The 18,720-nt window shown below is 46.9% G+C and overlaps 2 protein-coding genes across 3 annotated transcripts; one reads left to right on the top strand and one right to left on the bottom strand.

Annotated features, from left to right (window-relative positions):
• On the top strand, positions 1 to 15,381 carry CDK2AP1 (cyclin dependent kinase 2 associated protein 1). 2 transcript variants are annotated; one of them, XM_063173151.1, is made up of 4 exons: positions 1 to 294; positions 10,884 to 10,990; positions 11,682 to 11,808; positions 14,514 to 15,381. In XM_063173151.1, exons 1-4 carry the CDS (start codon positions 87 to 89, stop codon positions 14,579 to 14,581), a joined length of 510 nt encoding a protein of 169 aa, XP_063029221.1. In that variant the 5' UTR covers positions 1 to 86; the 3' UTR covers positions 14,582 to 15,381. The 2 variants fall into 2 exon arrangements, with proteins under 2 accessions (XP_063029221.1, XP_063029220.1); XM_063173150.1 differs by lacking the exon at positions 1 to 294 and adding an exon at positions 2,592 to 2,723.
• On the bottom strand, positions 15,085 to 18,695 carry MTRFR (mitochondrial translation release factor in rescue). The gene is made up of 4 exons (XM_063173152.1): positions 18,652 to 18,695; positions 17,489 to 17,793; positions 16,571 to 16,813; positions 15,085 to 15,643 (listed from the first exon to the last, which is right to left on the bottom strand). The coding sequence occupies exons 2-3, from the start codon at positions 17,756 to 17,758 to the stop codon at positions 16,601 to 16,603; spliced, it is 483 nt and encodes a 160-aa protein (XP_063029222.1). The 5' UTR covers positions 17,759 to 17,793; positions 18,652 to 18,695; the 3' UTR covers positions 15,085 to 15,643; positions 16,571 to 16,600.
• Between the last annotated feature and the right edge of the window lie 25 nt (positions 18,696 to 18,720).

The raw sequence follows: 18,720 nt of genomic DNA, 5'->3' as shown, positions 1-18,720 counted from the left end.
CGTGCGCGGGGCGCCGGGCGGCCGCGGCGGGTGGCTGCCGGCTCTCCCCCAAAGTTTTTGGATCCGCGTCTCCTCATGATGTATGGATGATATATTGCATTGTGGGTGTCAATATAACTGACGGCCATATTTGCCGGTGCTGCTACTGCTGTAAACAACCCAAAGTGTCTGGGAGACACGGAGACGCTTCGCTGAATTTCAGGACGCTTCTCCTCCTCCCGCTGGCCATGTCTCTGGGAATGTCTTACAAGCCCAACTTGAACGCCCACATCCCCGGGACTCCCCTCAACCCGGGTAAGTCCGCGGCGGCAACTGGGTGGCAAGTTTGGGAGGCGAGCGGCGGGTGCCGCACCGGCACCTGGGGGAAGCCCCGGACTCGAGTTTGTGCCCAGTCCGGTATGGCGGGGCAGCGGCTCCGCGCCGCCATTACCCGCGCCCGCCCGCCCGCCGGCCGGCGCCGCCAGCCCCGCTCCGCGCCGCCCCCGCGCCGGGCACCGCGCCCGCCCGGCCCCGCGCCGCCGCCGCCGCCGCTCCGGGGCTCCGGCCGCCGGGTTTCCTCCATGCTCGGCTCCCCGGGGCGGCTGATTGATCTGGATCAGGAATATTCCGGCGGCGCCTCAGCGAGGACCGCTGCTGGCGGGACGCCGCAAGTGCGGCCGCTCGCCCCGCGCCTCGCCTCGCCTCACGCCTCCTCCGGCGGCGGGGCCGCCCCGGGCCGCGCTCCGCGGGCCGGAGGGGAGCCCCGGGGCCCGGAGCTCCGCCGAACGAGGCACCGCCGGCGCCTCGGGGCCACCCTCGGTCAGCGCTGCCCCGTCGAAGTCTCCGCCGCATCCCGAGCGGATGAGCCGCTCCGCTCGCCGGAGACTTTTTGGGGATGGGGGGGCGCACAGGGATTGCACTATTTCTTAAAAAACTCCTGTTTAAAAATCACTCCTCATCCTTGGATTTGTACAGGAGTCCTTCCAATTTTCCTCTTTAAAAAGTTTCCTTGCCAGCGTTAACTTTTTGCCTTTTTTTCTTTTTTCGTTCTTTTTTAAACTACGTTCCCCCGTTTTTCTCTCCCCGATTTCCGAAGGCATCAGCCGGCGGGTTTTTGCCGGTGCTGCGGTGCTGCCGTACATCGGGTCTCCGTGTGTGAATCGGTGCAGCGTGAACAAAGCCGCAGCAGCAATTGCTTCGCTGTGGGATATTTGGAAGGGATCTCGCTAATCTGTGCTCGTCGGCTCCAATTAAACAGCACCAAAATGGAGAAGTTGGTTCTGACTTAAAAAAATTCGTATTCGTCTCCCATCCCCGCAGCCCAGGCTGCAGGACTGGCATCAGACAGCCACAAATCAGGCTGATTTTTTATTTTTTTCCCTGAGAAAAAGTTTTGGAGTTGGGTTTAGGAGGGAGTGAAATGTGCCTGGGTGATTTTTACAGCACCGTTAGCGGTTGTGATCCTGGGAAGCTGAGGAGCGAAAGGGATCTCCGGGATGCATCCCTGCTGTAGCTACCAGGAGAGCAGCAATCATATTTTACTGCAAGGACTCGTCACCAGCTGGTGGATGAGCCGAGGTGGCGGTGCCACCGCGATCCTGCATGGGGCTGAGCTCGGTGGGGCTGCGAGCGTGCAAAGGCTCGGGGAGCCGGGCTCGTGTGTGGGGAGCACCGCGGGCTCGAGTGCTGCTCTGCGGAAGGGTCAGGGAGCAGGGGATGTGCCGAGGGTTTGTGACAAAAAGCAGAAGTGTCACCGGAGGGGAAAAAAGAAAATAAAAAATAAATAAACAAAACAAAGCCCAGCAAAGGGAAACCGTTCTCCTACCGGCTCCCACGAGAACCTGTGCCTTGCTCTCCGGAACAGCCGTAAAATTGCAGGGAAAACAAAGGTGGTATTTTGCGATGGTGGGTGAGGGGTGGGGATTAGGTCATGCAGTGGAGGGGATCCGAGTCTGGCTGCTCTGCGAGCAGGGACCGCAAAATCCCGGCTCAGACATGCCGCGCACAATGCGAGCCGGGCGGTGAAGTTTCTGTCTCCAGCCCTCTCGCTGCCGTGTCTGCGCTTTCCAACGCTCCGGCTGCGATCCGGGCTTTGGATTCTTTCATGCAGTTTTATCTTCCTCTTCTCTCCCACCCTCCTTTTCCTCTCGTATCGGCAAGTTAGCAGCAGTTTGCTGTCATGCTGGAACTATTCTTGTCTAAGTTGTCCTCTCTTCTGAGTTCGGATCATCCTCAACACCCCCAGAATCTTTTCAATGAAAGAACGTCCTCCTCTGAATCCAAAATGGGCTCTCTCTTCCCTCCCTGTCTTCTGCCATTATCCTCACGCACCAGCTCTTCCTCTAGCTAGTGGTATTGCCAGCACCGTGGCCTAAGGCCAAGGGACTTAGACAAAGCAGTCCTTGCAGTTGCACATATCGCATTCAGAGTGATACGACTGCAAATGGCCCCCTCCTTTCTGGAGCTTAATTCTGATTTGGAGGAGATTGCTTCTCTATTGTGCCTAAATTAAATGCCCCCCAGCCAGGAGGATAAATCCTGGGTTTGCTTCCAAAACTGGGGTGAAGGACCCCCACCCCCCACCCCCCCACCGTCCTGCAGAGGAGAGGAAAACAGGAAATCTGTCCCTTTTGGCCTGAAATCAGCCCTGCAGAAACCTCTCTATATGAATGCTGAATATTTTGGTCTCGGCCGACGGAGGGCTCTGGGCAGCTGTGGATCTCACAGGGATTTTCCTCTGGGAGGTAATGCTGCTTCCCTGCAGTGCAGGGCTTCTGGTGCAGGAGTATTTGGGAAGGCAGAGTCGACTCAGCTCTTGGAGCCGCGTCCTTGCTGCAGAGCAAACTCCTCTCAAGTTGAGGCTGAGAGTAGCCACTCTGCAAAATTATTCTTAAACTGCACATCAGTCAGATGAAGCAGTTGTGGTTGGTGGGTGCCTGGGCTCTGTTCTTGCATGGGAGCATGCTTTGGGAATCCAGTCCTGGACTGAAGTCCAGAGGGAGAGGAGCTGGATGTGGGGGAGGAAATACGGGGAGGAAACCTCTGTGGGTTGTCGGCGGATCTGGGGATGACTGTGGGTGAGGAAAATGCAGCTGCTCCACAAGTGACTCAGGATGCTGGAAGCATCTGGATGCTGACTCCTCTGCCTTACACCAGGCTGAGGGAAGGAGAATGTGTTGTCACAGCAGAATTCAGTGCCTGCTCCTCTTCCCCATTGCCCAGGTCAGTGCTGACGCTTGGCCCAGGATGGCTGCAGTCAGGCTTGCGGTGTTTTACCTGAATTTTTTCTGAAGTCACCTTCCTGGAAGGCCTGTGCTCAGGGAATTGGGTTCCTGCATGTAGTACCCCAAGCTTTCAATTCCAAGCTGCCTGTGCTTGGGCAGCCCCATTTAATCTCCTGCCTGGGCTGTAAATGAGCTCTACTGGGGACCTGCAGTGGCTCTACCTGCCCAGCCTCACCTGACCCTGCAGTGTTCCAGGGGAGCCTCTGTTACCTTTTCTAACAACCATGTTTGGATTTGTTTGTCTTCTCTTGCTTATCCTACTGTTTCCTGGGAAGTGCTGTTTCCTCCTCATCTGTCTTGTGTTTCATATTGTTTGACTATTTCTCTGTAAGGGACCAGCTGCTGAGCTGAGGTGAAGTAGAGCATCTCCACTGACTTAAGCTGAACTTGACACTTACACCAGCTGTGAATAGGTCTGTAGTTTGTTTTTCACCGTGTTTTCATGTGTTTTCTGGCTCAGTGGATATTCACCAGCATTCCTATTTTGTTTAGACTAAGCACAGGTCAGAGAAAATGTGTTTCAATATACAGAAGCTAGCAGAAACAGCTTGGGATCTTCCTTTACTTTCATTCTCATTCCTGCAGAAATGTCAGGTTTTGAGACAAAGTCCTGTTCGTGTAAAAAGCTTAAAAGCTGTCATCTGTAGGGTCTGGAAACACCAATTGCAGCTGACAGTGACAAGGGAAGGGGCTGTGTCTTGGCTCCACATGAACAAGTCGTGGCCTGTACAACAAGTGCTGCCGGAGCTGAGGACCAAAGGGGCTCTCAGTGCACCTGCCAAACCTTGCAGCAACCACAAGTTTCTTGTGAAAAGTGCAAATTCTCACTGGGAGGTGAAATGAAAAGCATTTCCCTGTCTGGGGCTGTAGCTGGCAGCTGGAGAGACCAGTTCCATTCAGTCCTGAGGAAGGATACCAGCACACGAGGCCGGCCCTTCTGTTCTCAGCACTGCACTGCAGACTTGCTGGAGCACATGGCTTGCTTGTCGCCCTTTACAGAGACAGCTTCTGTTTGATATTGTTGACCATATTGAGAGGTTGTTTTTGGAGTGGGAGTACTGGAAAGAATACTCTTTGTAGGCAGAACAGAGAGCAAAGTGTTTGTGCCTTAGCAGGGAGGATAATTTCTAGGAAATATGCTGCCCTCTCCAATTCAGACTGAAATCTGCTGGATCCCTGATCTCTTGAAATCCGTGTGAAGTTAAGCATGATGCAGAAAGAAGCTCTCTAAACATGTTTCAGAATTAGCAATTTTCAAGTGGACTTGTCTGGGCATTTAGAAGATGGGCACTTTTGGCTTTGCCTCCCTGAGTGTTTTGTTGGGAGCAGTTTTCAGTGTGGTTTTCACAGCCAGCCAATCTCCGTGGTCCCCACCCAGCACCTTGGTTTGCTGCAGAGTGTTTGGGTTCAGGCTAACTGGATTCCTGCTGGATAAAAGTGGCCCAGAAGCTTTGCTCCAGTTGTGCCACACGGGTGCTCCATCCTTTGCAAGGGGAACACAGGGATCCAAACCGAGGATGGCACAGCTTTGAACCATGCCCTCCTAGTCTGGGGGATCAGACTCAAATCTAACCTTAAATCATACCCCCTTAGGCCAACTACATGTGGTGTACACATACCAAATGCTTTAATCTCTTGATCTGTTCCTTGTGGTGCCAAATAACTTGCTGGTGTAGGAACAGCTTCAGCAAGAAAAAAAGAATGGTGGGGAGTCGAGGGACTGGCTTTAGTTTTTCTGATAGAGACAGGAGGGCAGGAAGAGGAGACATAAACCATGACCGTTATCCACATGGAAAGATTAAATAGCACAAGAGTAGCAGAGAAAAGGCCCAGAGTGTGACAGATCAAAAGAGCAAGGCCTCTGGCTGTTAGGATAAAGAATGTCCTACTTCTTGAGAACATATTTATGTGTCTGCACACTGCGTTTTTTTAAAAGGAAATAGTTTCATTCAAAGAAAGGTCTGTTCCTTCCACAAGGGCTGTTCAAGGGAGAAATAGTGGGTGAAAATATAATTTTTACAGCTAGTGCTATAAGGAATGGTTTGTGCAAATGAGAACAGGGTCCATTATTTTAAATTTTAAAAATTATGGGAAGGTTGGGGGGAGTGGGGGCTCTGTTTGAGCTCTGGGTTGGCAGCTGCTGTTAGAATTCAGTGTGTGGCTTGGCTGTGCATGGATCCACTTGTGTAGACATGCATGTGGTGTCCCATGGATGGCAAGGAGCTCTTGTTGAACTCAAACCAAAGAGTATAGAGGGCTAAGGAATAAAATATTCCTGTAGCCAGCCAAAACACTGCAGCTGTGTTCAGCACTGCAGAAATAGCTGTGCTGGGTGAAGCTGTTACCTCTCCCCTGGTGCTCCAGGATGCCTCACGGTGAGTGTTGGCAAAGCAGCTTCAGGAGCATTTCTCAGGTGTTTTCTTGCAAAGTTTAGGACAGAAGAATTTGTATCCTCTCAGTACCAGCCTTGTTGCCTGGTAGCCCATATGGTCAGGACTCCATGAGGAGAGGTCCTGCAGGGTGTGGCAGAGGCAGCAACCTCCAGCACTGGGCTCTGGAGTTGTGGTGACCACGAGCCACTGAAATGGCAACAGCCCTGATGTTTCAAACAGCCTCAGCTTGAGGGTTTGTGAAACAGAGGGAGAACTGTTGAGATTCCACTGACTGCACCACGTGCCTTGGATAAAGTCCAGGCTGCAGGTATCTCCTCTGCATGCTCCTGTGTTCATGTGTGGAAAGAGTCTGGAAAATGTGGTTTTATAGCACCTTACAAAGTACAGGGCAGAATAGAAACACACATGCAGTGGGTTTGGGGAACACACATGCAGTGGGTTTGGGAAGCACACATCCATGGGTTTGGGAAGCACACATCCATGGGTTTGGGAAGCACACATGAAGTGGGTTTGGGAAGCACACATCCATGGGTTTGGGAAGCACACATCCATGGGTTTGGGAAGCACACATCCATGGGTTTGGCCCTTGGCTTGTCCAAGTCAGTCCTACACGAGTAACTCAGTGAGTTGTGTGGCTGTTCCTGGTTTTTCTTTGCTGCCTGTGGAGCAGGGGGGTAGCAGAGCTGTGTGGATGCTTTGGCATCTGCCAGAGTGGATCAGGTGAGTGTACCCAAGTGTTCCTGCTCCTGCTGCTTCTTTCAGGGTGCTCAGCAAGCTGCCTTCCCTGTTATTTTTCCAGCAAGCAGCAGTAATAGAATTAAGAATTAAAACTTGAAGCAGCGAATTGGTCATCATTGCTCAGGCTTGGAGCTGAAGGGATCCCTACAAACCTATCAGGAATTAATGAGAAGGTTCCTGGTCAGCAGGAGTTTAGGCAAACAAAGATTGATTTGAGATCCTTTGTCTCTCAGGGTGTTAATTTGGGCTGAGAGAGACTGCTGGAAGGAAGAGATTTTGATACCAAAATCTCATTTCTGTTTGCTGTACCCCCTATAATTAATAAAGATTAATATTAATTAACAAGAAAATCACTATATTTTTTGTGGGGAAAAATGCTTGTGGCAGTCTTCTGCTGGAATACAGAAATAAAAGACATTGTTTGCTCTAGAATAAGTGGGGATCTACAAGGTTTTGTGTACATTTAATTGGGAAAGTGAGGGGAGGAAAGTGTGTGTATTAATTTAGGTTTTAAACAGCAGCAAGCACTAAGACAGTTTGGGATGTGATACAGGGTGCCACTGAAATTCAGCACCAAGCACACTCCCTTCTCCATTCTGTCAGTTCTTAACTGTCTCCATTGTCATTTTAACGTTGGAGAGAGCAAGGCTCAATTTAGATCCCCCCTCCTTTTTCTCTCTAGTGAATGCCTAATCATCACACCGATTTGTGACCGGGTATTGACTGTGAGACTTCCTGGCCTAATTTCTAACTATAATAGCAATATCTGGTGGGTTTTTTTTTATTTTTTTAAATCCGAGATACACAGACTGCTCAGACATGCTGATGAATTTTGGGTTAATTGAGTAATAGTCATGCAAGACCCAGGGCTTCTCCCTGAGATTAACATGCAAAGTGATAGGTCAAAAAGCTTGCTGCCCTGTGAGATACTAACACCCCCCTCCCACCCCCCCAATTAATTTCATTTTCACAATCGCATCATTTAAAATTGAGGTGAAACCAAGGATTTTTCCTTTTTCCCCCCCTCCAGCCGAGTTTGACTGGCACAACTTCTGCCATGGATGCGTGGAGGCTGGTACCGCGGCCAAGCCAAATCCTTTCCTTTGTTCTCCGGGCCTGCTGCTGCTGCTGATAAAGTGGTCGGCGCATGGCATTATGTCTTATTACATTTTTGATGCAGACTGCAAAGAAACGGGTAAACTCACCATGGTTACCAGGCTCTGTCACTTGGCAGGGCCCGGCGCTCTCAGATGGCCTCTAGTGTCTGCAGCGCGCTCTGCAGCGCCCCGGCCGCGCCGCTCCTGTGTGTGCATCATCCCTGCTCTGAGCATCCCTGTGTGTGCATCCCTGTGTGTGCATCCCTCCTGTGTGTGCATCCCTGCTCTGAGCATCCCTCCTGTGTGTGCATCCCTGTGTGCATCCCTGTGTGCATCCCTGTGTGTGCATCCCTGTGTGTGCATCCCTGCTCTGAGCATCCCTGTGTGTGCATCCCTGCTCTGAGCATCCCTGTGTGTGCATCCCTGCTCTGAGCATCCCTGTGTGTGCATCCCTGTGTGCATCCCTCTTGTGCATCCCTGTGTGCATCCCTGCTCTGAGCATCCCTCCTGTGTGTGCATCCCTGCTCTGAGCATCCCTCCTGTGTGTGCATCCCTGTGTGTGCATCCCTGCTCTGAGCATCCCTGCTCTGAGCATCCCTCCTGTGCATCCCTGCTCTGAGCATCCCTCCTGTGCATCCCTGTGTGCATCCCTGCTCTGAGCATCCCTCCTGTGTGTGCATCCCTCTTGTGTGTGCATCCCTGCTCTGAGCATCCCTCTTGTGTGTGCATCCCTACTCTGAGTATCCCTCCTGTGTGTGCATCCCTGTGTGCATCCCTGCTCTGAGCATCCCTCCTGTGTGTGCATCTCTGTGTGCATCCCTGTGTGCATCCCTCCTGTGTGTGCATCCCTCCTGTGTGTGCATCCCTGCTCTGAGCATCCCTCCTGTGTGTGCATCCCTCCTGTGTGTGCATCCCTCCTGTGTGTGCATCCCTGTTGCATCCCTCCCCTGTGCATCCCTCCCTGCTCCCCTTTGTCCCTCGGTGTCACCCAGCCACAGCTGGGATCAAGCCCCCGTGCTGTTTCCACGCCTGGGAAACTTTTCTTGGTCACCCAACTCTGTGGTTTGTGTTGGAGAGTTTGTGTGTCCTATCTAATGTACCCCACGGTGTTATCTCCTGCAGACCCAGTGTGTGTCACTGCTAAAATCGACAGAATGTGAAAGAGTCTCTGAATAGTGTGTGCTGTGATAGCACAGAATGTGCTGAGATGGAAGGGACCCATCAGCCAGGACACCCTGAGACTCACAGCATGTTCCTGAGAGCATTTTCCAAACGTTTCCCAAACCAGGCTGAGTGCTGTGACCCCTGTTCCAATGCCCACCATCTCCTGATATCCTTAACCAACATGTTTTTATTGACCCATATGGGATCAGTAAGTTGCTCTGAGTTTTGCATGGGCTGCAGCTCAGTTTTGCTCAGTGTTCTTGAGCCTGGCCCGGGGAGTCCCTGCCTTGTCCACATCCAGTCTGGAGCTCCCAGCTCCTGGATGTGACTGCTTGCAACAACAGTTCAGAGACAAGTCTTTGCAGGACGGCTCTTTTGTTTTATTGTAGTGAGGAAAAATCACTTAAGCCTTTCTCTGCTTAATTGAGGTAATTAAACCTTCTTACCTTGCAGCACAAGGGGCTCATTAATGTTTTTGAAGCATTTTGAAGTCCTTGGAAAAGAGATGTGGTTTGCTGTTGTGTCATGTTTGGTAATTGTTGAAATTCAGTCATCTGGACTTGAAGTACTGGGTTTCACATGGAGAGATCTTACACTTGTGCATGTATTTTGAGGTGATAATGTGAAGAACTAATTGAGAGAGTAGCTGACAACTGTGCTGTTCCTACAGTGCCCTACTCTATGGCTGTGTTGTTTTTTGGGGGGGTTACTATGCTTAAGGGAAATTCGCTCCATGTGAAACCTCAGTGATGAAATACAGGTTGTAATGACATAGAATTTAGCAGCTTTGTTAAAGACAAAGAGAAACTTTGTGACCTAGTGACCAGCCCAGTTTGCCTTTTTGGGATTTCACATCTGGTTAACTAGTAAGAATTAAGACCATGCTCTCTTCTTGTAATGAGTGATATCCTGTGATAACTCAGAAGTGGAAAGAGACTTCCCATCTGAGGACAAGAGTCTGTTCCATTATGTTCAGCAGAGCTTTTTACAGAGTAACTGCTGGCCCTTTCTTTTTGTAGAGAGGGGAAAATAGGAATGAAGTAATTTGCAACTTTAGAACAAAGCCAGAGATTTACATAGTTCTGAGCCCCAGTGACTTTTAGCATCAGTTTAATTTAGATTTAAATGAAGGCTGGTAAATGAGATCTGTTCCTCATCTGAAAGACAGTTGGGAATTTTCAGCAAAGGAGTTTATAAGGGGGGAGATATTTCCAGACAGCAGGCAGTCTGTGTCTGTGCCTACAGGCAAAGGCAGCAGCATCCATGGGTGCAAGGGCACTTGGGCTGCAAGAGTGAAGAAGTTCAGTGCTGTGGTGCTCCCTTGATCCCAACTGAATAACCAGCTGGTTTTTAGCACACTTGTGAAGTGGGCAGTATAATTAAACCCCTTAAAAAAATCAAACTGTTGTTTCTCAAACCTGAATTCTTACCATTGAGGGACAAGGGGGAGAAAGTGTTTTAATTGCTCATTTCTGGAGCAGTTTGTCAATGATGACATTAGAGTCTGTTTCTGCAGCTCCTAACTGACTCAAAACTCATTAGATGTGAATATAACCTTTTATAACTTTAGAAAAAGTAACCATAACACAAAGTGATGTTATTTTCCCTTTGATCTACTTACACAGCACAATTTGACTGGCTAAAAATGTTTGATATCACACAAAGAGGAATAATGGTAGCACTCCTCGCCTCCCATGTCACACAATGAGCAGCAGATCTGATGTACCACAACTGACTGTTCCCCAGGAATAGTTTTGGCATTGGCTGAAAATAGTACTGAGGGTAACTTGCTTTGACCATGTGATGACACTTTGAGTTGCAAAATTACTTTCAGATAACTTGCACTGAAAAAGTAAAAATAGCCTGGCACATTAGACTCATCTGTGTGGAATGTATATATGCAAAAATAGGGCTCCTTAATACTTGCAGTTTGTCTAGGCAGAACAACCTGTCATGCTGCACTCTGCTTCACTTTTAGGCAAACAATTTGCACTGATAATGCTGCAGGCTGTGCTATTTCCAAGTGTTCATCAAACATGAGAGAAGCATTAATTCAGCCGTTCTCTTCCTAGCAGTGACACTCAGAAATGTCATTAGTGATCTCAGGCAAAGGTGAGAGGTCACAGCTTTAGGAAGAAGTGATTAAAATGTGTCCCAGTGTAACAGACTAATTAATCTTTAGGTAATAAAAATTTTTTTTTTTTTTTTTCTCTCTTTTCTCTCTGCAGCTGGGGGTGTTCACTCTCCCTCCACAAGCATGGCAACATCAGCACAGTACAGACAGCTCATAAACGACTATGGCCCCCCATCCCTGGGCTACACACAAGGGATGCAGGTACAGCTCTGCTTCTTTTCCTTCCATCAGATCTCTGACCCTGCCTTTGCATGGTGGCAGGGATTGTGGCCTGTAATCTGAGGTGCTCCTCCCTCCCTGCAAGGTCTGAAATCAAACCCAAATGGCAGACTGCTTCCTTGCACATGTCTGGGGATCAAATTAGGCTAAGCTGAGTGCTGAGTGAGGTTGGTTCCTAATTAACTGCTAGTCCTGTCCTGTCTGAGTCAGAGAAATGTCTTGAATTATGTTCTGTAAGGGCACTTACGTATTTTAAAGTTATTTGTTAGAAGCTCAATATCTCTATTCAGTTTTATCTTCTCAATCTCCCCACCTGGTGAATTTCTCCACAAAATACACACTGAAACATTGAAAAACCAGAAACAGGGTTAAGTAAGCAGTTCCAGGTTTGCTGGTTTTGCAGGACTGTTTTAACTTTGCTTCACCCAAAGTCCAAGGCTGGCAGCTGCATCCTCACAGTTGATCCCTTGAACTTTTGAAGGGCACACAGCATTGTGTCCAACTGTAGCAGCAATTAAAAAAATAATGTTTATTTAATAATCCTGAAATTTTGTTCTTTTAAAAAGTGATTTACAGGGCTATTTCTGGTCTTCCATAAACTTCCACTTGCTGTTTCTTGCAATTGTTTTGTTTTTACAGTATTTGACTGAGATTAATCTACTTTCAACTACAGGGCACCAGCAGCAGTCAAGTACCACAGAGCAAATATGCAGAACTTCTAGCTATCATAGAAGAATTAGGAAAAGAGATTAGACCTACATATGCTGGGAGTAAAAGTGCCATGGAGAGGCTAAAAAGAGGTAACTTTTGAACTTCTTTTAAAAAATAATCATTTCCCATCCACTTGTGCACTGTCTACTTGTATACAGCTTAATGACAACTGTTTCCTTTGAAAAGAGACAACTTGAGCTCCTCCTGAAAGTGGGAGTATTAGCCAGCAACTGAAACCTTGAGCTGCTCTGTCTGAGCAGATTTTGATAGATAAACAGTGACAAAAAGTGTCTTATGCATACAGGGAGTTTCAGTTAATAATTCAAAGTCAAATTCAAATAATTCATATTGTAGAACCTTTCATGGATGCATTTTTTCAGGCTCCTGGTGATTTTCTTGTTCTTTCAATTCCCTTTTCTCCCCACTCCCAAAATCCACAGCCAAGCATTGTTTGCATCTCATACACATCTCCCATCTGCTTGGTCCAGGAATCTTCACTGAAGTGCATTTTGCCTAAAGAAATAGAGCACTGTGGTGGTTCTCACTGAGAATGGAGGAGAAAAGAGAACCCCAAAAAGGTGTTAGGGGAGGCTGTTCAGGCTGAGATGTCAAACATGAGCAGAGCTCTGTGCAGAGGAGAGTGGGGCTGCTTAGGCTCTGTTACCTCCTGTCAAGTGCATGTCATTAAAAGTCCACTAGAAAGGGACAGAGCAGCTTATTTAGGGCTGGCTGATGAGTGTCTCCAGCTTTGCTTTGTCAGCTAAAAGGGGTAATAAAGCCCTTTCCTTGGAGTGTAAAAGAAACCCTTGCATGTCCCACCGCTGACATCAGCCTGGCATTGTCCTCTGCAGGGACGTGCAGGGACATTTCTGAAGGAGCAGACATGGGACATTCCTCTGCTCCAGCTCCTGAAGTGACCCTGAAGGGCACAGACAGCAGTTGTACTGGCAGTTCTCTCCTTCTCTAGCTTGACATGCTCACTTTTCCTCCCTTCCTGTGGTCCTTGTGATGAGATTGGCTCATGCATTCAATGGGAATGTTATTGTGACAGACTAAGTTCAGCACCTTGCAAATCCCCCTTACACTTACCCCAGACTACAAAGCTTTATTTAAGGCTCAGCCATTATGGAAGAGCAATATATCTGCCATGACATGCAATAAAATGACTAGTAGCTGTTCTGGGAAAGGATGCAATAAAGTCTGCTGATGAGTGGTAAGTGGAATCTGGCCCAGCTAAAATCAATGTTGCTGGAGTCTCTCTTTATTGCATTGCCTGAGTCAGTATTAATAGATCATGAATGGCAACAGGCTAATGGGGACAGCTTGAGAGAGACTGAGAGAGATGCAGATGTTCTCTGGGCTGGATGGTTTAGTTCAGTGAGGAAAAAGTTGCTTTGCTGCCTCTTGCAACAAGGTAGGTTTTAGATACAATGCTGCCACTGTGACTCGCCAGTGTTGCACAAAATCCTGAATAAATACTTTTTGCTGCCATCTTTTGGTCACAAAGGTACCTCTCTTTCCATTTTGGGAGCCTGCTGGCTGAAGGAGCATGTGCAAGTGTGAGAGCAGAATGATTGAGGGTAACATGTGACTGCTGCCTCCATGGCCATGGAGTTATCCCTGAATAAAGTCCCTGTCCCCAGCTCTGCCTGCTCCTGAGCACTACTGACCTCTAAAACTGGCCCCATTCCCAGTGTTCTACATTATTCAGAGTAGTTCTGCTGCATGAACTGGGCATGCTGCCACCAGATCCAGGTCTAACACACTGCCCTGAGTTCATGTTTCTGCATCCCACAGCTGCAGCTTTCCCCCTCCGTGGCAGTTCAACCCTGTGCCAACCTTGCACTCACCAGGTCCTCCCAGGTCAGCAGCAGCTGCTGTGATCTGGGCCAGGAGCCTTCTAGAAACAGAAACCTTTATCTCTAGAGATTAACCCCCTTCTGTTGCCTTACTGCCCTTCCTCTGCCTGGCTAAAGAGCATGATGAGCAGAGAAATCACCTTCTGTCTTGCCTAGTCAGCAAAATAAAAACCTTTGTTGTAGGAAAATCTGTCCACCTCTCATTTTCACACCTCTCTCAAGCTCTGTTCTTCCAGCAGCTCTGTGAGCATGAATCCACATTTAGTTCCAGGATTATGAACCAGAGTCCAGACTGCTGGAACTCAAGGCAACAGGACTTGGAGAGGAAAATTCCACATTATGTCCATCAGATGAGAGCAGCATGTGATGATTTACACTGGGAGCTGAGCCAGTGTTAGGGGGTAACTTTCTGCACACACCATAAAAAAAAAATCTTATTTTTACATGAGAGACACAACTTGTCTTTAACAGTATTATGATGGCTTGGATTTTGATGCATTCTCCCAGAGAACTATCCTAAGGCATTAAGAGCTTGCTAAAATGACTCCCCAAGTAACTTTGTAATTTGTTTCACTCCACTGGCAAAATAACTTACTGTAGGTAAGATTTTTTTCCCCCCTTAAATCTTTAATTTTAAGGAGGCCCACACTGCACATTAAGACCTACCTGCCACTGCAGACTTACAAATCTGACTGTGTTCTGATCCCTGGTTTAGTCCCTTTCCACTTTACAATGCAAGTTTGGGAAGGCAGATTTGTTCGGTGGCACTTTGGGGAGCCAGGGCTGTCCCCTCTGCTGGGGCCTGCTGTGGTAGCCTTGGCAAGTGGGGACAGAAACACATAAACCTTTCTGTGCACTGCCACTGCAAGTGTGGCCTGAGTGGGATGATTTAAACCACTTTTGAGGCATGATTTCAACCAGCAACTCTCTTGCAGGCATTATCCATGCCAGGGGATTGGTGCGGGAGTGCCTGGCCGAGACGGAGCGGAACGCGAGGTCCTAGCCCAGCTTCAGGGCAAGGCTCTCCTTCTCCCCATGAAGAAAGAGTAACACTTCTTCTTTTTGACTCCTGAAACATTCACACAAACTCCTTTATTTTGAATGTTTTACCGTTCTTGTTTTGCCCTTGCAAAAATGTACAGTTAAGAATGGGGAAAAAAAAAAAAAAACCCCAAGGATTTTTCACCTTACTGAGGGTTTGCATTTTCTAAAGACATTAAAACTCCCTAAATTGTTTCTAAAACATGGAAACTGAAGTGCATGCAGAGGAATGGTCTTTCTCTCCCAGGCTATATTTCAGTTCTCTTCTTATCCAGCCACAGCCTCATTCTGTTTTTTGTTTTTCCTTTGACTATGTTCACTTATCCCCAAAACGTCAATCTTTCAAAGTTTGACATAAGCTCTAAGGATTTTTTTTAATAAATGCAGAATAGCATGCTGTACCTAGTAGTCTGCTAAGTCACAATTTGTCATACAGCATAGACCCTGCTTAGAAATAACCTTCCCCTTCTCTTATTTTTCCTTTTTTTGTTCATTTTGCATAAACATTTGCATGACTGTTAGTGCTTTGAAGTCCACTTAAAGTGCATGAGCTATATGGAAAATAGGGAAACCTATTAAATAATAACAAGGTCCTGGAAAGCTAATTTCTACATTAAGGCTGGAGATTTCAGTTTAAAGTTTGCAAAAAAAAAAAAAAAAAAAGAAAAGAAAAATGAACATTCTGGATAAATTACTAAAACTGTTATTTGCATCTTTGTATGTATTTATTACTTGACGTAATAAAGCTTATTTTCATTAACAGTTTGTATTAAAACTATGTACAGTCACTTTAATCACATTCTTACTCCAGGAGTAAGATGAAAATTTAACAACAGATGAAAATTTAACCTTCATGCAGGAGTTCAGGAAAGGACAAGGAAGGGGCTGCAGATTGCTGGAGCACTGCATGCATGGCACAGGGCACAGCTGTCTCTGGGACAAGGAGGTGAAGTTCCTTCAAAATCCACACTCTGGCTTTGGGGCTTTGTTGAAGGCCAAAACGTGGTGGCATCTGGTGAGGGTGCTGTCCAAAAATGAAAGATAAGTTGTGGTTAAGCTGCTGGAATTGTTAACAGGATAAAACCAGGAAAAATGTATTTCAGAGGAATGGTGGCAAAGGAAACACAGCTGCATTTGTTCCTGTAAAATGGGAAACTGTCAAAATGAGTGAAGGCACCAACATGGCCAAGCTGAACTGCAGCACAGCACAAACATAACAAACAACTCTAATTAATTAATTCACAGCTTGGATGGACTGGACTCTGCTGCCTTGGGAGGCAGCTTCCAACACAGGTAATTTTTTATCTGCAATGACTCAGTTTTACCCTGAACTGGAGGGCCATGAGTGACCATCCCTGACCTGCAGGAGGGCCCTCCCTGTGCCCCAGTGCTCAGCACCACTCCAGGTAAGGTCTGGAAAGCTGCTGGGTAAATTTTACCCAGAGCTGAGCAGGACAGAGCTTGTTCAGCTCTGAAGCAGTGACTGGTGTCTCTTCCAGCAGCAGCTCAGTTCACAGCACCACAACCAGCACCCAAACCTGGCCCCAGTTTTTGAGGGATTTATGTCTGAAGGCACTGCCTGGGTAAGGGTGGGAAGTGAGAACCTTTCAGTGCTGTTCTCATGTGCTGGAGCTCCCAGGAAGCAGCCCAAGGTGTCATCTGCACAGGAGGAAATCTATTGATTTCTTTTGGTCTGTGCTAACAATGGTAGAAAGCTCACAGCTCCTCTTTAACAAGGATTCCTTTATCTGCTGGACCTGGCAGAAAAACTGATTGCTGGATGTGATTAATGAGATGATGGCAGGGAGAAGCAGGAGTACCTGAGTGCTTTTATCTGCTCAGCTCTGCAGGAACAGCAGGTCAGCACTGAGGTTTCAGCTGTGCTTATGAAGCCCTGCATCATTTGTTAGCTGGAAAACTCTTTGGGTCTAATGACAAACAATTCTCTTACCCTGCCAGGGCAAGGCAATATTTCACATCTTCATTCCTTATCCAATTGTTGCATCTCTTTAAAAAGCTTTTTCCTTTCTAGGTTTTCCTTTGCTCTTCTTTTTTTCTCCTGCTTTTGCTTTTCCGATGTTTTCCTCTCTTTAAAAACATCACTGTCTTCTCCTTTGTAGAAAAGGTCAACTTTTTCCTGCAGGATTTCTCTGGCAATCTTTCTGTTCTTCTCCACTGACCTTGTCTGATGACACTGAAGAAATACAAAGAACATTTTTACTGAAACTTTTACCTGTTTATTCTTCAGCTTTCCCTTTCAGTCTATCCATTCCTACCATTAAAGAAAATCCCCTCCTCCCCAAGGCAAGAGCATCCTCCCGCCAACAACAGCTGCAACTTTTAAATCCAGATGATACATTTTAATAATTATTTGCTACTGTAACTCATCAGACTGGCTTTTGCATTAATCTTTATTGCTTCCCATCTCACCCAGGAAAGCTGCTTGAGTTTAACTTAACTGTGTCTTCCCCTTGTGACAGGAAGCAAAGATTAATTTCAAGGTATTAATCCACAAGAAGTAGGTAAGAGAAATGCTTAAAAAGAATCTGCAGAGTGATCAACTTGCTAAGGAAGAGATTCTAACTCACACGAGGGACAGGAATGTGACAGCTACAATGAAGATTAATTTAATTGGAGACTACAAAACTGTAACTGGGTGGCCAAGCCAGGAAAAGGAGCTCTGACCTCAAGTTTATTTATCTGATGACAGCCAAGACTGCTTCTTGCTGAGACCCTTTACAATATAAATATAAAATATAAATATATATAAAAATATAAACTTCATGCCACCTGCACTGTGATTATGCTTCATTCTGAAAGGAGGCTTGGAAGTCCTTTATTGTGACCCAATAAAACAAAACCCAATTACCTTCACCACAATCCCAGATGGAATATGCTTCAGGACAACACAGTTGTTTGTCTTGTTTGTGGCCTGACCTCCTGGGCCATCACCTCTTACAAACTGTTCTTCTAATTCTGCCTCACTTAGTTCAAGGAGATTCAGAGAGTTCCTTTTCCTTGCTGCCTGAAGCAAGGGCAGGCTGGGCAGGGAGAGCTGCTGCCTCCTCAGAACTGCCCATGGTGGTGCTTGCACCCCTCTCAGTGAGAATGCAAAGTGAAATAAACCTGGAACATTCATACAGAAACCAGGACAAGGCTTCTCTGCAACCAAACCTGGAATGGAATAGGAAAGAACAGTTTACTATGAGAATTCTTGTTTAAGATGAGCTATTCTAGCTGCACATATTGAGCAGTATTTCAATATTCAGATTTATTTTCATGGTTATCTGATCTGGTTTCATTTGCCTTGAAATATTTATCATGCTGAATAGAATTTTGGTTCTCAATGTAATTATGTTTCTTAAAATATTTTGAAAGGGATCTGGAATACACCAAATAAAGGAATATTCCTACCAACACTTGGAAAATACTAAACATATAAAAAGAAAAAACCAAAACAACAGAGGGAAAAGAGATTATTTCAGTCCTCCAGTCTGACCTGTACAGTCTCACTGTGAACCTGATTTTTCCCAGGTCAAGGAATTTACAATATTATCAACAAAGGCACAAAGGTATGCCTGAAGTGTGCATTTCCCTCATGGATAATGAGGAATGTCAGCTCCTACTCCTGTCAAGTGTGAGTCTCCAAGATTAGGTAAACAATTCAAACAGTACATGCTGTTATGCCTGAAATACTTTATTTGACTCAGAAGAAAATATTTCAGTGTGTGAAAAAGTGCCACTTGGCAATAAACAGAAAATTTGAACATAACTCTTGAAATAAAAAAAATAATTAAATGAAAACTTTATTGGCAGCTACTACAGAAGTTAGTGACATTTTAAAATGAAGAATACATGCAGAAAAATGAGCAGCGCTTCTGGCTAGTTCTCAACAAGCCTTTATTTAAGGGGTTTCATCAGCTCTACCCACTTACAGAATCTTTTTGAAACCAGGACTTAAATTGATAATGTAAAAAACCCCACGGGCCCGAACCAGGCCCGACCCCTCAGCCCCGCTCGGCCCCCGCTCACCTCCGCCGGCCCTCCCGCACCGCGCATGCGCACTCCGTGGGGAGGGCGGTGCTGCCGGGCTGATTGCCA

The sequence above is a fragment of the Melospiza melodia genome, chromosome 20, assembly GCF_035770615.1.
Source record: "Melospiza melodia melodia isolate bMelMel2 chromosome 20, bMelMel2.pri, whole genome shotgun sequence".
In the NCBI taxonomy this organism is placed as follows: domain Eukaryota; kingdom Metazoa; phylum Chordata; class Aves; order Passeriformes; family Passerellidae; genus Melospiza; species Melospiza melodia.
This window is presented reverse-complemented; position numbering and strand designations above follow the sequence as displayed.

Coding starts and splice junctions, on each gene's coding strand:
- MTRFR (XM_063173152.1), bottom strand. CDS start 17,758: ATGAATGTTCCAGGTTTATTTCACTTTGCATTCTCACTGAGAGGGGTG. Junction 16,814..17,488: donor CATCTGGGATTGTGGTGAAG/GTAATTGGGTTT, acceptor GTATTTCTTCAG/TGTCATCAGACAAGGTCAGT.
- CDK2AP1 (XM_063173151.1), top strand. CDS start 87: ATGATATATTGCATTGTGGGTGTCAATATAACTGACGGCCATATTTGC. Junction 295..10,883: donor CGGGACTCCCCTCAACCCGG/GTAAGTCCGCGG, acceptor TTCTCTCTGCAG/CTGGGGGTGTTCACTCTCCC. Junction 10,991..11,681: donor GCTACACACAAGGGATGCAG/GTACAGCTCTGC, acceptor TTTCAACTACAG/GGCACCAGCAGCAGTCAAGT.